A 17,390-nucleotide genomic window follows, 5' to 3' on the forward strand; every position below is an offset into this window, starting at 1 on the left:
GTCAGGTTTCAGTGCGACACACTTGTCCCAGTATAGTGCATCTGTTCTTTTGCGACGGGGACTTGATTTACAGATAACTTTTAAATCTCAAGTAGCCTAATCAAACCAAGTCTGACAAACAAGCAGGGATATTTACTCATGGGTTTTGACCGGTAGACTAGTTTTAGTCCACTTTATAGACTATGACTTGGTCAAAACTTTGCTGTGCGCTCATGCAGACGATCCAGTGAAAAGTGTCAAATCATATGTAGTTCAGTCGTGCTAGCCTGAAGATGTTAGGAAGTCCGTCAAACAACGGCGGCATCAGAATGCTGGTGCCTCCGGATCCGGACGACGACAGGCGGGTAGAGTTTGTGGCTCTCACCGCTGTCCACACGGAGAGAAGCGAACCGTCCAGCCCGGAGCGCGGACACCCGTCTCACCGCACAGGTCTGCTCGGCACCCCACTGCCCGGGCGGCCCGGACCCCGGGGCCACTCTACCGCCGCTTCAAACAAACGCTACAGAAAGTTGCAAAACTGCATGTACAACGTGCTGGAAAGACCAAGAGGATGGGCATTCATCTACCATGCCTTCATGTAAGTGTACCATCATCGTTACCATTGTTTTTATTGGCAAGTGACCAACATTTAAAACATTTTTTAATTTTTTTATAACAACTTCTCATAAAGTAAGTGAGCAAAGCCACATGCTGCGAGTTAGGCGAGTTAGACTTGTTTCCAATCCTGTGTTTTGATCAGTATATGCCTGCAGTCATTTGATGAATTTTCCAATTAACAAAGTAGAGTTGCTTATGCGGCAATTAGCTGGGCTATATGCCATACATCATCACAACATGGGGTGTTCTGTTCAATTCCCCCAATTGTCTCTGTGTGATTAAATCATCAGGAGGACCCTGGATGAATTGAATTAGTCAGAATCCACAAGGGGTAATTGGCATAATCCTCTTGTAAACATTGTTTAATCACTTTGCAGTATGTTTCTCTTTTTCTGCACGTTGTGTTTTTCTGTAAGTGTGTGTCTGTGTGTGTGTGTGTGTGTGTGTGTGTGTGTGTGTGTGTGTGTGTGTGTGTGTGTGTGTGGGTGGGGGGTTAATTGAGACTGGACTTGTTTGCTGCATTATTTTTCTGACAGGTGAAGTTAATAATGCAGTAAAAAGAAAAGTCTTGAACCCATTCTGAACCCATTACCCATTTTTAAATACATGAAGATTAATCTCACCAATTAAACACATGCACTAAACATAGAGCTCAAACTGAAGCGACTCCCCCCCATCCTTACTGTAAAAAGTATTCTGTCAGGGCTTTAAAGTACCCGCGTGCCATATGCTCTTTAATGTATACAACATGTAAACACTGGGAAAGTATGAGCTCACTGGTGGCAATGGCTGTTCCCAACAGCCCGGGACTAATACGTGAAACATGCAGCGCTCACTTGTGTGCACCGGTTTTACATTTAAATTGAACCTCTTTGATAACTTCATCGCAATGTGTGGTGTGGTAGCCTGAGTGTCGATTAAAAGTCAAAGTTCACTAGGTGAATGTTTACGCTTTTCTAAGTGTGTCAGTAACTGTCTTTTTAAGTGAAGCCCAGGACAGTTGTGCCCCAGCAGCTGTCCTCCAGCTGCGTCTGGCAAATAGTGGACACATTATGTGTGGGAGCTCCTTGTACCGGGCCGTGCTTTCCATGTCGTTGTTTAGAGAAGTGCAGCAGTCTCCCTGCCAATGCCATCATGTGTTTATAACAGAGGGAAATCCCACTGCAGAGCTTCTCATATGTGTTCTCATCATATACCGTCGGCGTCGTAGTGAGTGCGGATCAGCAAGTCTCACTTTGTCCTTCAGCTCTCTCACTTCCCTCTATTTGTTTCGGCCTTTTTCCGTTCCCATGGGACTGCAAACATGTCTTGGCAGTACACAGAACTAACATGTTGTCTACCACCTCCACCCTGTGTGTTTCTTATTAACAGCGATGGCCTTTGCACAGTAGTTGCGGGTGACATTCTCCCTGACATTACTGGGTTTCGTAGTGGATGGTAGCTCTGCAATTGTTGTTATTTCTCTGTCAGAGAGGCAGGCTGTCAGAGGCTGTCAGAGAGGCAGGCCCTCTGAGGTGCCCAGATCATGTTTCAGAGGCCACAGCCTCAAAGACCAAGCTGGACTGACTTTAAAAGTGAGCCGCCTCTATGATGGCCTGTTTTATGTCGCTGTCTTAAAGGAATACTTCGCCCACAAATCAATTACTCGCCCTGTGTTACCTTGAATTATGTAAGATAATCTTATTTTTATTGCTGGCGTCCACGGTGAACGAAGAATCAAAACACGGAGAAAAGTCTTGATGAATTGAAGTAAATGGAGGCTCGTGCAGTATAATCCAAGTCTCATGTATTCAGTTGTACGCTCACTACGTCCCAAACACATGCATTCTTTGCTAAAACCTTACTGTTTAAAACACTTCGGACTGGTCGGGAATCGCATTGACAAAATGGGGATTTTGTGGGTGAAGTATTCCTTGTACACAATGTACCTGCGTCTAAAATCTACCTATGCTTTTCAAAAATCCTTGACATGATCTATGTTGAGTGCACATAGCTGAGTACATCATTCCCATGATACTGCATCACCCTGATCCGTGCATTTGTTTTGATTAATTACACGAGACGCCTCGCTCACCATGCTGAGAGCTGCGCCATGTGTGAGGACAATTCACTGTCCTATGAAGCTCAATAAAGGTGGCGTTGATCTATTGTAATTAAATTGAGCCAAACACTGCTGTGTTGGGCGCTGTGCTAACTTCCCTTGATCCTTTAATTAGTCCTGCATTGTAATGGGGGACTCTGAAACAGATGCGTTGCTTCTAGAGAGCCTCTCGTCACAGGTGTTGGAGCGTGGTTGGGAAAGGGGTGATGTAGCTCACCGCTGTAATGTCTCTCCACGGGCCCCCACTTAAGTCCTACCGCACTCCTCCCCTCTCCTTGTTGCTGTCACAGCTGTACATTACATGCATCCTCATAGTAACAGATTAACTACATAAAGGTCTTGAGTAACTTTAAAATCCTGCCTTCTAAACAGTTTACATTACTTTATTGTAAACTGTTTTACATCTTTATTTCGACTGTCTCCTGTTGACGGGACACTTCTTTAAACACTCGCTCCTGAAAGTGTAACAGCTGGATGCTAATTCAGAGCTGGCACTGAGATCTTCCTCTCCTCTCCTCTCCTCTCCTCTCCTCTCCTCTCCTCTCCTCTCTCTCTCTCCGCGCCGAGCCTCTCTCGACTCGCCTCAGAGGCTCCGCTCAGCAGAAGGAGCCTCGCCTCCTCGCCGTCGCCCAGCCTCCGGACCTCAGCCATTTCCTCCCCCCTCCACCCTCTCCTCTCCTCCTCTCCTCTCCGTCTTCTTCCTCTCCGTCCTCAACTCTCCTCTCCTCTCCTCTCCTCTCCTCTCCTCTTCTCATCCTCTCCCTCCTCTTCACTCCTTCATCTTCACTCCTTCCTCTCCTCTCCTCTCCTCTCCTCTCCTCTCCTCTCCTCTCCTCTTCCTCTCCTCTCCTCTCTCACTCTCCTCTCCTCTCCTCTCCTCTCCTCTCCTCTCCTCTCCTCTCCTGTCCTTTCCCTTTCCTCTCCTCCTTGTTTTCTACACTACCCAGAACAAGGAGGGATTGAGTCGTAAGGAATCAGAAACTTGTAAAAGAGACAATAGTGTTCCCGTTAAACTTCTGTGGATCTGTAAAAAAACGAATTCCTCTGCTCACCAACTCGATGAGGTTTTGTTCCTTCACCCAATCAAAGAAAAGCTCAAGACTTCTTTGTCACACATGCTGTTGAACTACAATGCCAGCAGGAGGGTCAGTCTACTTGTCTGAGCTGGTTAAGTCTGTTAAAGTTTGTTTCTGTATAGTTCAGACACATACTCATTGTATTGTACTTTATGTGTAAAGAATATCTGGGTGTATTTTTTAGCAGCTATTTATAAGGACTGCAACCAATAATTATATTTCATTCACTAAAGTCTGCTGATATGCGCTGCAGATCAACACCAACATGAACAGAACGGGACTTTCTTTTCTTGACTTTGTGAGAGCAATCCAAACCAGTTTGAAAATTGAAATGATTCAGGAACCGGACCTACAGTGAGTCTACGATGATTTCGTTCACTACTGTTGCTCCTGCCATCTGTAAACCTTTCCTATGAGCTCGGTAGATGAGCGACAACATTCAGAGGGATCGGTTTCCCTGTTTACCCTCACCTTTGAACGCTCACCCGTTTCAACTATAGGCAGCGCCACATATAGACCATCACTTCGAGGCCGCCTGTTTTTGCCCATAGTAATTCACCCCAGCAAAAGGTCCTTTGGGGCCGTTGAACTCCGGGCTAAAATCAGGCTGCCAGTCCCGACTTATACCAGTACTGTGGAAACCCAACGAGCCATGTCATGTCATGATCTTGTCTTTGGCTGCCATATATCTTAGTTTCTGGCTCGGTACAGAATCTCACTGGACCCCCGGCCTGAATATACAGTAATAGTATGTGGGTAGACAGGAAAGCAGTCAAGGCCCAGCTCTGACCAGCCCGTGATTGATTGCTTCTAAGGAGGATGAAAAATATACCAGTCATGTATTATTGATGCTTCTCAAAGGAGGAGCAGAGATGTGGAGTGAAATTATACCATGAAGTTTTTAGACTTGAGGTCGAGCAGTTTCATCACTATTAGTGGATTAAAGAGGAATGTCTTTACACGTGGTTGTTTTATTATGAGGAGCTCTATGTCTCCCGACGTTTTCTATCTATATTATCATGTAGCTGTCTGTTCATTGGCTCTGCTCACGTTAAAAGGGAACTCCATGAATCACATCACAAAATCATTTTGTTAGTCGTGGTTAGTCCCACCCTACGGCCTGTGAAAACGGTTGTATAATGTCTTCTGTGGCTCGGGGCGAGCTTTGTCAAGCCTGGCGACGACATTATTTCTCTGTTCCTTCCAAAACCGTTAAAATTGAGATGTTTTGGTAACCCCGACCTCCTCCCTACGCAGACTTTGTCGCTCTATAATAACACTACCTGACCTTCTCCTTTGCTCGCGTCACAATTGCTATGACCACTTGAGGGCTTTGTCACTTGGACACAAACACAACGTTTTAGGGGACTTACTGAAACGACTGATCATGTTGTTTTTCTTGTGAGGTTCCCAGAAAGTCTGAGTTATAAACTGAAGTAGCAGAGTTTACCGGGGACAAAAAGACCTGACCTAGTTGCATTATAAAAAGTGCAAGATCAAGTGCTCATGGAGCTTTACCCATACCAGGGACTTAAAGTGAGAATATTTGGCCTCTGCTGCTTCGATTTTGGCCATTCTGCTTTAAATTTGCCTCTTGTGAGTCGTCTTGTGAGATGTCTTTCTGGATATGAACTTAAACAAATGCATTCTTCAGTAATTAAATGTATGAGAGAACACTGCAGTGCTTGCAAATCTGTTGCAGCTTTTAATAATTCATGTTTATATGCCTGTAGAAATGATCATAAGTCGGACAGCGACTACTTTATTTCTCCCGGTCTTTGATCTGAAACATTTGCTTCTCACATTTCCAAAGTAAACTTCTCATGTTGGATAAATCTTTGCCAGATAAAGCCTTCAGTCTCCATGGCATGTGGGAATCCCTTCACTTTAACCTTTATGGCACAAGTGTATGAAAGCTTGAGCCTAAAGCCACATTATTTATAGATGCGGAGGGAGATACCCATAACAGGACACGCAGCCTAATGCGCTCCATAACCTCTACACGGACGGTTTGGTCAAAGTGGCTTTGAAATATCGACTGTATGTGTGGTTATTGTTCATTCTTTGGTGCTAACAGTGCTGCATACAGAATGCAGCGTGCAAGCTTTTCATTAAGGGGGAATTGCCTTTCTGACATTATTAAACTCATTTAGCGCCGACAGCTTGTTGATTGAATGTGTTCCCTCTATCCTTGCAGTTTTCCCCCCTCCCTCTGAACCCGCTCTGAGCCAGCTAATCTACTTTCTCACCTGGGTCATGGAAACAGTGTGGTCTGCTTTTCCAGGTTTTCAACCACGCGACACAAAATCTGAAATCCCCCCCTCCGCCCTTTGGCATCCTCCAAAAACCACTGACGCATTTGGTGTTGGACCCTTTTTTAATTTTTTATTATTGATGGACTAAGTAGCCTCAGAAAAGAGCTTTTTGTTTTGTTGTTTGCTTGTTTCGTCAGCGCATGAATGTGTTTTTATTGATGACTAAGTAAGAGAGAAAGAAGGCTGGAGTGGCACCATAAAAGGTGAAGGGAGAAAGCCACTCTGCACTTTGTGTGGGGTTTTTAACCTGCTCAGGACTGAAGATTGGATGCTTGTTGTTCATTTACCGCCGCTGTTTTTTTTTTTATCTGTTCACCTCAGCAGGTTGTGTAAATTCTGCTCCATTAAGAATCCTTTATGGCCCAAATGCCTTTTCTCTCCCGTCACTCTCTCTCTCTCTCTCTCCTCCATCATTCCTTCCTTCCCTTTCTTCCTGAGTGGGAATATCATTTCTCATTTGCTATACTGCCTATACTGCCCTGTCTAATTGACTTCCCCTCCATCACTGCCATTCTCTTCCTCTCGGTTAGCAAATCGAATGATCGATCGGTCGAACTATTTTGATAACTAATTAATCGTTTCAGTCAGTTTTCAAGCAAAAATTACAAACATGCAAAAATGATTTGTTCTTTGTCATATAGAGTAGTACATTAAATGTCTTTGGGATTTGGCCTGGCTCCAATAGATAATAGAAATTCTTCACAATCTTCTGACATTTTATATGTATTATCAGTATAATAAGCATCATTTTTGGAGACCTTGAATAAACCCATGCCACCTAATGTTTAGGAGTCGGGATTACTTAAACAATCACTGGATTGGTGTGAATGTGTTCCTTAAAAGCTCTGACATTTCCTCAATCTTTGTCCTTTCCTTTGCTTTGAGTGATGGAGGAAGCAACGTCCATTTGAGCTGCTAATGAGATTAAGTCAACAGTGACTGGATTGAGCTGGTTTGAGCTCTTGAGATAAAACTAATTGAGATAACTGTTGTCGCTTCCTTTACTATATTACACTAATCACACTGCATGTATTTGCCTTTATTTTACCCTGGTGTTGTTTTATTACCTTTTAAAAGTCGTGTGGTCTTTCCCCCACTCTTACACCTGCCCCGTGTGAGTCTCACAGTCCACCCGAAGGTCTCATGTCATGCGTCCTGACGTCTCTTCCGGTGGCCTGTCACATTCTGCAGCAGCTGCTTTAACCTCCTTGCCTGCCCCGCTGTGGCTTTATTTCTCCGAAGAGTGGCTTTGGTGTTAACCTGTAGCAAAGGTTAACACCAAAGTGTGACCCAGAGGACACGCAGAAGAAGGAGGAAGGAGTAAGAGGGAGCTGGATTTTGGTTGCTCAGGATGAATGATAATAATGATAATGCGATACTCTATCGATCCCTGTAGGAAAACTCTCTTTCCGCTACCGCAGCCGTGGAGCTGGAAGGGATCCAGTGTCTTGCTCAAGGGCAATGCAGCAGCAGCTGATGCTTGATATTGGGGATTAAAGGCTAGTTTCTTTAAAGCCAACAGGGAGATACAAAGGTTGGGGGAAATGTCAAGAGCATACAGCATGTCAAGAAACAAAATGTAAAGAAAACATCCGTTTCTGGAGGTGTTGTTAGCCTTGTCCTTCAAAGGAGGGGAAGGGATGTAACAGAACAAGTGATTTCTGTGTGCATGGAGGGGAAGGTAAGGAGAGGAAATTGGAGTGAGATGGAGAGTCAAAGTTAGATGGTGTATTCATTTCTCCTTTCGGGGCAAAACGTCCCCCCTCCCCCCTGGGGATGGGACTGTCTGTCCTGGGATGGCCAACCAGGAATCAGGTTCCCCCTCCCCCCCCCCCACACACACACACACACCCACACACACAAACAAACTTATAACATAACGTATACATGCTAAAACACACACGCTCAGCAGAGACCTTGAGCCACAGACAATAGTCCTGTTTTATTCTCCTGCACTGGGGTGATTAGGAGGGGTGTGGACACCTGCTAATCTGCAATAATCTGTGTTTATGTTATTGTGGCTGAGGCAGGCCAGGAATACTGTGACATTTGGTCGGGTGGGTCAAAGGGAAATGACAAGAGTTTATTTTGACTAGTCAAGACCCTCTAAACACTCCAGATCTGCTTTCACAGCCAGGAAAATCCAGAGGCGGTCTCCTAGCTCCCTTCCATTGTATATCTTATTATTACATCTCTCTGTCTCTCTGCAATATACAGCATCTGCGATTTCTGCAGAGGTGGCGAGTCTGCTCAAGGAGACGCACGACAGGGGCTGCAAATACTGACAAATTGTTGTTTCATGTTCTTGTAGCAGTCATTCATCTAAAAAAGATACTGTCGGTGGGGTAGCTGCTGACACATTTCCGTGTATACAGTGATGCTGAGGACGTGGATAACTTCACTTTGAGGATACAAACGAACATCTAATACAAACATTTGTGCTGCCGTATTTTGTATTTGCTTGTTTTGTTTTGTGTAACAGAAATGTTAAACGTGTGCAACACAATTTAATTTAGTAATGTTCTTTTGAAATGAAGATGGTTGATTTGCAAACAGAGGATACACAAACTATGCAAAGAAACATCACTTTTTCCATTCATAATAATAATGTTTAAACATGTAGCGAGCTGCCCCAACAGCTCAAAACAAAAGACAGACTAAACCCAAACTCACTTGGCAGAAAGAAGTTCATTTGTCACTTCTAATGTCATATGCTCACTCATTTGCTCATTTAAAGAGAAAGTGTGTTCCTTTCTGTCCACACGGCAACATTCCACCCAACACCTCTCTGTCTAGCTGTTCTGGGAACTTTCTCTTTAAACACTTTACTGTGCTGCCACCGCGTTGATTCTCACACTGCCCTGCTTTAAATCAACGTGACACTTGACTGGCAAAACCCTGCAACCCAGCTGTTAGGCAAAACAGGACAATTAGGACGGCCTGTGGCGGTGAAGTCTGACTGTCTTTTGACTGGAAAGCTATTGTGTCACGAGCAAAGGGAAGGCTGCTCTCTGTACGTCACACTCTGTAAATGTTGCACGGTTGCCTAGCCATTAAATACGCCTCTATAATAATAAATCTTGTTTGTATACAAAACAGAGATCTGCCCTCCGCTTGGGCACACTGTCACCTTCTGTTCAGTAACCAGCCTCGGCAGCACCCACACAAAGTTAGGATGGTGGATTGTACTTATACCTACGAAAAAGTAACGCATCCTAATAAATCAATAGCTTTAGGCTTTAGGCATTATCTCTCAGCAGCACATTGAAGGCCTGACCCTAATTAGATGCAGTTATTAGATGCCGAATAATGTGGAAGCTAACTGTAGCTCAGCGCTGATAAGGAATTAACATGTTAGTTTATACAGATGTGGGAAAGCTCGCTCCTTCCCACATCTTTCACTGGTCTACATGACAACGACTCCGACGCATTAGAAATTATGAATTGAAAGATGACGTGTTTAGCTACTGATGTAGCACGCAGATAGAAATCTAAATATAATCAAAAGCCACAGGATATGATGTTTTTTAAGAAGGCTCCAGAGACAATATCAGTTTCAAGGAAGTGGTAATGTAACAAAATGTTTGTCAAGAAGGAGTGATGGGCTCCTCTACCAGGATGTATGTTATTTCATATCTTCAGATTGATATACAATATACTGTGTGTTATTGTAAACTTTATGGAAAATCAATTGAGAAATTGTCCGTCCGTCTGAAATCATAAAAATAGTAGACAAGTGAATCTCATGCATGCGTTGAAAGCTATGCAAAAGTTGAAATTGAACTTAATCTACGTGTCATGTGTCTCTCATGCTCGTTCTTCTTCTGCTGTTAGATTTTATTCTCGGCCCACGTGTTCGCGTACGTGAGGAGGCCGCATGACTGTGCAGGTGTACCTGCTGTGTGTGTGTGTGTGTGTGTGTGTGCGTTGTTAAAGAGGCACACACAAACTACTACCGCTAAAACATCCTCAGGTTTATTCAGTATACTTTTGTCAAGAGCTGCTTTACATCTTACTTTCCGTTTGGAGCATGTTCTTTCTTTCTCTCTCCCTGTCTTCCTCCTGCTCGTTCTGCTTGTTGTCTGTCTCTTGTCTGTCTGGATCCTGGGATAGCCCAGATCTCTGTGTCTTTCTGCAAGGCCCATCTTAAGTGTTGTTAAGATCATTTTAATTTATAACGGCAGTCACTATAAACATGTGAGGAAGCAGCACCATGGAGACGGAGCTCAAACAAAATCACAATGTGGGACCGTATTTATAAGGTCTGCCTGGCCTGCAGAAAGCGTGTGTGTGTGTGTGTATATATACGTATGTGTGTGTTTGTGTCATTGCACATGTGGCTGAGTGTGCATGCTGTCAGGAAAAGGTCTTGATTGGCGTGCGCACAGTTGCAAAATGTGTGTGTATTCATGCATGTGTAGGTTTATGGAGATTGTGTGTGTGTGTGTGTGTGTGTGTAAATGCCTGGCCAATTGCATTGTGGGCAAAGCATGACAATAATCAAATGCTAACGACGGAGCCATAATTACGCAGGCTGCCTGCCACTCTCGTGAGATTGTTTTTGTATGTGTTCTGTCCCCTCCTGCTCTAAATGTCTTATTGCTTCACTTGAACGCAGTGTCATTTCCTCTATTCCTGGGCGACGGTAAATTTTTCAATTCCTTTTAATTTGCTTCTCCGCTCTCTTTCCTCTATCTATTTACAACATAACTATACACTTTTCTCCTTCTCTTTTTCTTTCTATTTCTCCTCTATACCTTCATTCGTTGTCTTTATACTTATTGTTCTCTCTCTACCTTGATGGCTCACTACATAAGGTCAACAGGCTTCACTACAAACCGAGGAGGAGGCGGATAAACTTTGTCCAAAGGTCATCCTGTCAATATCTCCCAAGTGCTGCGGCTTCTGTTGCTGCTCTGGCCTCACATCACACTAATTCACCCCCTTTTTACAACACAGATATAATATAATGAAGGGTTATTGATGATTAAAAGGTTTCAGTCAATGTCAAAACATGTTTTCTTGTAGAAAGTACAGGAATGTATTATCGCCAAGTGTGAAATACAAACATAAATATAAACCTGCCACATCAAACTGTCCTCGTTTTGCACCCTGACTACTTTTGAATTTCTTTTGCAAGACTCCCTTTGCAAAAATAACTGCTGCTCAGGCTGCTCCACACACACACACACACACACACACACACACACACACACACACACACACACACACACACACACACACACACACACACACACACACACAGAGTAAATCTGTCCTTACATACCAGCATCTATATTCACCCTGCAACAGTGCGTGTGCGTGTGCGTTTGCGTGCGTGTGTTTGTGTGTGTGTGTCAGTGGGCCCTCTCTTCTTCTCTTGGCCCTGAGATTAAAGCGATGTCAGCAAGTGTGTGATGAGACCTCACAGACGATACCTCATCTCTCTCTCTTTTCCATTCTGGCTCTCCTCGTCTCACTGTCCCTTCGTCTGTCCAATACATTATTCAACCACCTCTTTCTGTCTCTTGTCCACCATTTTTCTCATTATCTATGTCTATGTCTCACTCCTTGCGGTTGTTGCTACTTTTCCCATTATCCCCCTTCCTCCTATTTCTATCTATTACTGTACTATATCTATTATTTTTCTTGCGCCGTCTCTTCTTAGTTCACTCTTTCCCTATTTCTCTCTCTCTCTCTCTCTCTCTCTTCTCTCTCTCTCTTCTCTCTCTCTCTCTCTCTCCTCTCTCTCTCTCTCTCTCTCTCTCTCTCTCTCTCTCTCTCTCTCCTCTCTCTCTCTCTCGCTCTCTCTCTCTCTCTCTCTCTCTCTCTCTCTCTCTCTCTCTCTCTCTCTCTCTCTCTCCCTCTCTCTCTTTGCTACTTATGAGCACTAAATAAATCATTTTGGCCCCCGGCTGCCAGACCTTGTGATGTCCTGTGATGTCAGAGCAACGTCCTGTGCGAGTGTGCTTCAGACAAGGCCAATATTAATGAAGTAAGTAGTAAGGAAGACATACTTGTACTGTAACTGTACAACCAAGCACGACTAGCCCGAAGACTGAACCAAGTCCGAAGTAGCTACTTACGAGTGAAAACAATGCATGTTTACAGCATCCTACAGTTTCTGTAGCTTACTGTAACTGTCTAACAAACATGCCCACCTCATGCATCGGCAATGTTTATGGACATGAGATGTCTGTCCAAGAAAGATGTTTACTGAGTTATTAAACCAAGTGCAACACCTTTGGCTTTTCTACCCGCCTTAGAATGTGACCATTAGAAAAACCCGAACCCTTTTAAACGCACTATATACAAACTAGTTTGTTTCAAGCATACCCTGGACTTTAGAGGGGACATAGTCTGAGAAAAGGTCAAATGAAAGACTGGATGGACAGTAGAGAGGGACTAGGATCAAGAAGAAGATGTAAGAGGTCTGGGCATGGGGTGGAGGTAGGGTGAGATTCAGTGTAGGGATGAATAATTCAGAAGAGTATTATCTCTGCTTCCCCTCCGTGGCCGGTCACCTAATTGGTTGTAATGAGTTAAAGAGGGGAGAGGGTCCCACAAGTGGTCCAGTCTGATCCTGCTCTGCTTCAGCTACACTAAAGAGGAGGAGGAGGAGGAAACAAAACATGGTTTGAAGCAGTGTTCATTTTGTTAACCAAATACTGTGACTAAATATGTTCGTCTATGACAATGACAAAACTGCACCGACGTCATTAAACACTAAGTGTGACGATCAACTAAAGGGTACATAGGTACATCAGTTTTGTTTCTTTAACTAAGATGAAACTAAAATTCCCAGACCTTCAGTCACCTTCAACTTCTATGATAAAAAACTACAGTTTGTTGTGATACTAATATCCTGAAAGCAAATGTTGACGTCTGCCATCTCGTGTGGGAGGCACTGACTTACATAAGTATCCAGACCAGCGACATGAAGGAGGGGCTTAGTATGAGGACGGAAAATGTAACCTTAATGAATGCTCTTTATCCTGCTTCATGTTTTTGTTTGCCCGTAAGGGGATGTGTGTCAAAGGGAAAAACAACAACACTACACTGCACATAGAGGAGATATTTATGATGAAGTAGGCAAACAGAAGGCCACGTCCAAGCCTTGACAACATACTTCCTGTACTATATTCAGTAAGAAAACAAGGGTCAATAAAAACATTGTTACGTATAACGGATGCAGCAGAACATGAGCAGTCCCCTTTATCATGCAAAACATGTTCGCCGTGCTCTTTTGCCCCGTCTTAGATTAGATATTCTGCTGTGTACAAGTAATAAAAGCAATTAGCTGCCCAACCTTACATTTTCAGTATTGGCCAACACGTTTTGTTTGTGGTTACAGGTGCATAGTCTCTGCGCGCGTGTGGGATGTTTAGCTGGAAGGTGGTAGTGTTTGCAGGGCTTCACTGGAAAATGACGTTAGCCTTTGTCACGTGGCTCTGGACTCTGTCTTAAAGTGAAACCTAACATAAAGACAATGACAGTTACAGAAAGACACGCGGAGACAGACACTCAAACATTTAGTCTGACAGGGAGGGTTAGCAGCGCTGACACTGGACTGAGGAGTAACACAGTGCAGCCCCTTCATGTGACCTGGGTACCAGTGTTTGACTTTAATCACGGCGGAGATAACGCTAACGGACAGATAGCAAGTCAGACTCCGGGTCCTCAGCACAGAAGTCTCCACCCCTATAGTTACTTTAAAGAAGGAACTGCAGCTTCAGGGTCACGGGGTCGACTGTTCTCAGTCCAAAGGGTCTGACACGATGCAACCCACCCGACCCGTTTTGAAACGCGGACCCCGACCCGTTTACCATGCTTTGTGGATGTGACACCATTCATATCTATACAACCAATGAGTTTATGATTAAATAGTTTAGTAGAGCACAAAGTTCTTCCTAGATCCAGCCTCCTTGTGTTGCTCTCAAAGTCCACCAGATGTTCTTTCTAAATGCATGTTTCCAAAGTCAATGAGTAATTATGTTCATTAATTGTGATCTTAATATTGACGATTATGATTTCTGCCACTATGTAGTGCACTATATCTACCCTCCACAACTTTATTTAAATGTCTGAATTTTGGGTGTGAAATGTGTTCATTATATTGTTAACTCTTTTACCCTCTTCAATGTTACATGAAGCCAAAAAAACTAACTGAATAAAATGTAAGCTGTCCTCCTCTGGGACAAATTAAAACTCATTTAGCCTGTATGTGCATTGATGGGGGCCATCAACAAAACATATACGAGCCATCTAAAAATAAATCAATATCAGCTGAAGCGTACGCTATATTTAGAATATGTTCACTGCTTTGCCGTGCCGTCAGACAGCTCTCTCCGACCGGGAACTGAAGCCGTTATCTAGGCTCTCTTCAAAGCCGCCAGACTCCTTTGACAAAAACGATCATTTTAACTTGCAGAACACGGGAGTTGCTGCCTTCCTCAGTTAGTTTGTTTGGGTTATTGTGTGACTTTTGTTTGTTGGATTTACTAAAGGAAAATGTTGACTCATTGATAAACAGCGTCGTCGCAACATACAGATGGGATCATAGATCGCTTTCACACAATGCCCTCAAACCTCTGTGTTAGTAACGGTGGCCTTAACAGCACTCTGTAAATCCTGTCAGCTCCTCCTGGAGATCCGCTGACCACCGGGGTCGTGTGTGAGCCCGCCTCACTCTCTTACACCCCCGCGCCTCAAACTGCTCATCCCAAACCCATTAGTTTGAGTTCAAACGTTACAGTCTCTGCTTTCTTTTTGTTGTTTCTCAATCCTCGAGAGATGACCCCAACCTTCTGTAATCCATCACTGGAGATCCCCGCTGCCATGGTAACAAGATTAGACCTATCACAGAGTAATGATGATTGTCCTGAAGTTCAGGCGTCGCCCCAGTCAAGGAGTGGCGTAACGGAGTGTAGGGTGTACGTGTGTTTTGGGTCATGGGGGGGTTTCACTGGTTGGGCTTGTATGTCTTCAATTAGTGCAAACATACTTTGATACAGATACAAAAATGTTTTCAGAAGTGCCAAGAATTCTCTCTGCTTCTGTTTCGGTCTCAACAAAAGACCCTTCCCCAACCTTCAGCCCCGCTAATCCAAGCTGTGTGAAGGTTGAGCTCACTCACTGGTTCAATGGTGAAATGTCAGCGCTATACAAGCACACTGGTGTGTGAAGTGGTGGCCAATACACCTACTAAAGGCTCTGTAGACTCTGTGATAATTGGCTAGCCGGTGCTGACAATACCACAGCTAAATGTCAGAGCTCTCTCAGCACCCCGGTCGCACCTCCAAGCTCCGTACGATTCACTGACAAGAGGTCCATATGTAGCAAAGAGCAGGGAATAAAAAAAGCATCAAAAGCAATGGAGCGCTTCTGGTTAGGCGTGTGTGTGTGTGTGTGTCTGTGTGTGTGTGTGTGTGTGTGTGTGTGTGTGTGTGTGTGTGTGTGTGTGGGTGGGTGTGTGTGTGTGTGTGTGTGTTACGCCTGATTATAAACTCATTCAGGTCTTTACGATGGTCACCATTTCTTCCAGCTTAGTGAACAACTGATGTCAATATTGTGCATATAAATCCCACGGCTTCATTTCGCCAGCCTCTCTTTCCTATAATCACACACATTTTCTATAATTAATGTGGACAATTTCACACTGAATTGTCCTGATGTAATGAACTGCACCCATCTGATATTCTCACCAGCTCAAATCACCAAGAACTTGTGTGTAATAACTATGAATCCAGTTCTCAACCTTTCCTCACGGCGTGGATTTATCCCTCCTTTGTGGCTCTACTTTCATTTCGCTCCATTTGCTGGTTTGATATGTGATATGTGATATGTGACCGCACTGGACACATTTACTCTACACTGGTTGTCTCTAACCATCTGAACCACATAGGCACAGAAAACCACCTTCAAGTATACTTCTTCTTACAATAAGTATGCTTCGTGAATCTATAAATGTGTGTGTGTGTGTGTGTGTGTGTGTGTGTGTGTGTGTGTGTGTGTGTGTGTGTGTGTGTGTGTGTGTGTGTAAGCAGCATCTGCACATTATGATGCATAAATTAGTTTGTTTAATCAATCACTGTAGATGATGATAAGAGGACTTTATATTACTCATGATGGAGATATTAAAGAATAATATTCAGAGGAGACACAATAACACCTGCAACAACAAGCCAAAGCAATCCTTGCAATGTCTGAGGCTGTAGTTTGTGGTGTAGCTTTTGTAGTAGATGACGTTGCACGTATATTGCACCGTTGGTATTATTGTGCACACATTCACAAATGATGCTCCTCTACCCTACAAATGCACATTCACAACTCCTGCCGTGTTAAGTTGAGCCTCTACGTCCTTTATTTATCAAAACTAGTGAAAGATCTCTAGTTTGCGGAGTACGTCAGCTTTTCTTGCAACATTTCTTAATGCTTGTGGACCCGATGTGCTGCATTCCCAGATAATTGTTGCTTGTTTCAAGAAGTAAAACCGCTGTCAGAGCTGTAACTGCCACGGAGGATGCCAAGGCCACGTTCTCCGCATTGTATCTGTGCACTCTCTAGAGTACAGCCTGACCCTGACTGTATTTTTTTTATCAATGTTTCGGATTAAAAAAAAAACACATACACACTGATTGTTTTTGTAACCAGGATACATATTGCACAAACTATGTGAAGGAGTGTCTAAATGACATCAAGCCTTATTTGGCATTCCTGTTCTGCAATTTCAACATTTACACCAGTACTAAAATATCCTTAAGTTAATATCAGATAATATCAGCATTGTATTTTTTTGTATTTTTATCAAAAGCTTTCCTGAAAATGATCTAATCTGGCTACCGTCTCTCTGAACTTTCTCCAAGAGTTGTGTGGCTTTCGCATGTCTTTGCAGTCACAATGGGGATATGGGTGCACACTTTCATTCATGGTGTCAAACAGTGAGGACAGTCATTGTGTGAAGAATTAAAAAAAAGAGCCTGAGCGAGAAATGGAAATCCACGTCATGGTTCGCTTTCAGAAAGTTGTTGGACTTTGTTGTTGGTTATTATTATAGTTAATAACAATTGCCTGTTAATTTGGATATTGTAAACAGTGTAACCAAGAGAAGGACATTTATAAAGTGATAAAGTGTTTTCTGTCTGGCTTGTGGACTAATTAATCCAAAAGGATTGTGTGTGAAATAACGTCTTGAAGCTATAAAATGCTTGAAACAATTTAATCCCGAAGAAACCCACTAAATTATCGTTATTGGAAATGTTGCTTGGAATTCATGGATTTTCTTTTTGCCTAATTATTCTC

The 17,390-nt window shown here is 43.5% G+C and overlaps 1 protein-coding gene across 2 annotated transcripts in view; it reads left to right on the forward strand.

Annotated features, from left to right (window-relative positions):
• The first annotated feature begins 272 nt into the window (after nucleotides 1-272).
• kcnq4 (potassium voltage-gated channel subfamily Q member 4) overlaps nucleotides 273-17,390 on the forward strand; it is a 45,159-nt gene continuing 28,041 nt past the window's right edge. For both annotated transcript variants that reach the window (XM_029443416.1, XM_029443417.1), the window contains exon 1: nucleotides 273-577. In XM_029443416.1, coding sequence (XP_029299276.1) covers nucleotides 273-577 — 305 coding nt within the window. The remainder of the gene's footprint in view (nucleotides 578-17,390) is intronic.

The sequence above is a fragment of the Cottoperca gobio genome, chromosome 11, assembly GCF_900634415.1.
Source record: "Cottoperca gobio chromosome 11, fCotGob3.1, whole genome shotgun sequence".
Lineage (NCBI taxonomy): Eukaryota > Metazoa > Chordata > Actinopteri > Perciformes > Bovichtidae > Cottoperca > Cottoperca gobio.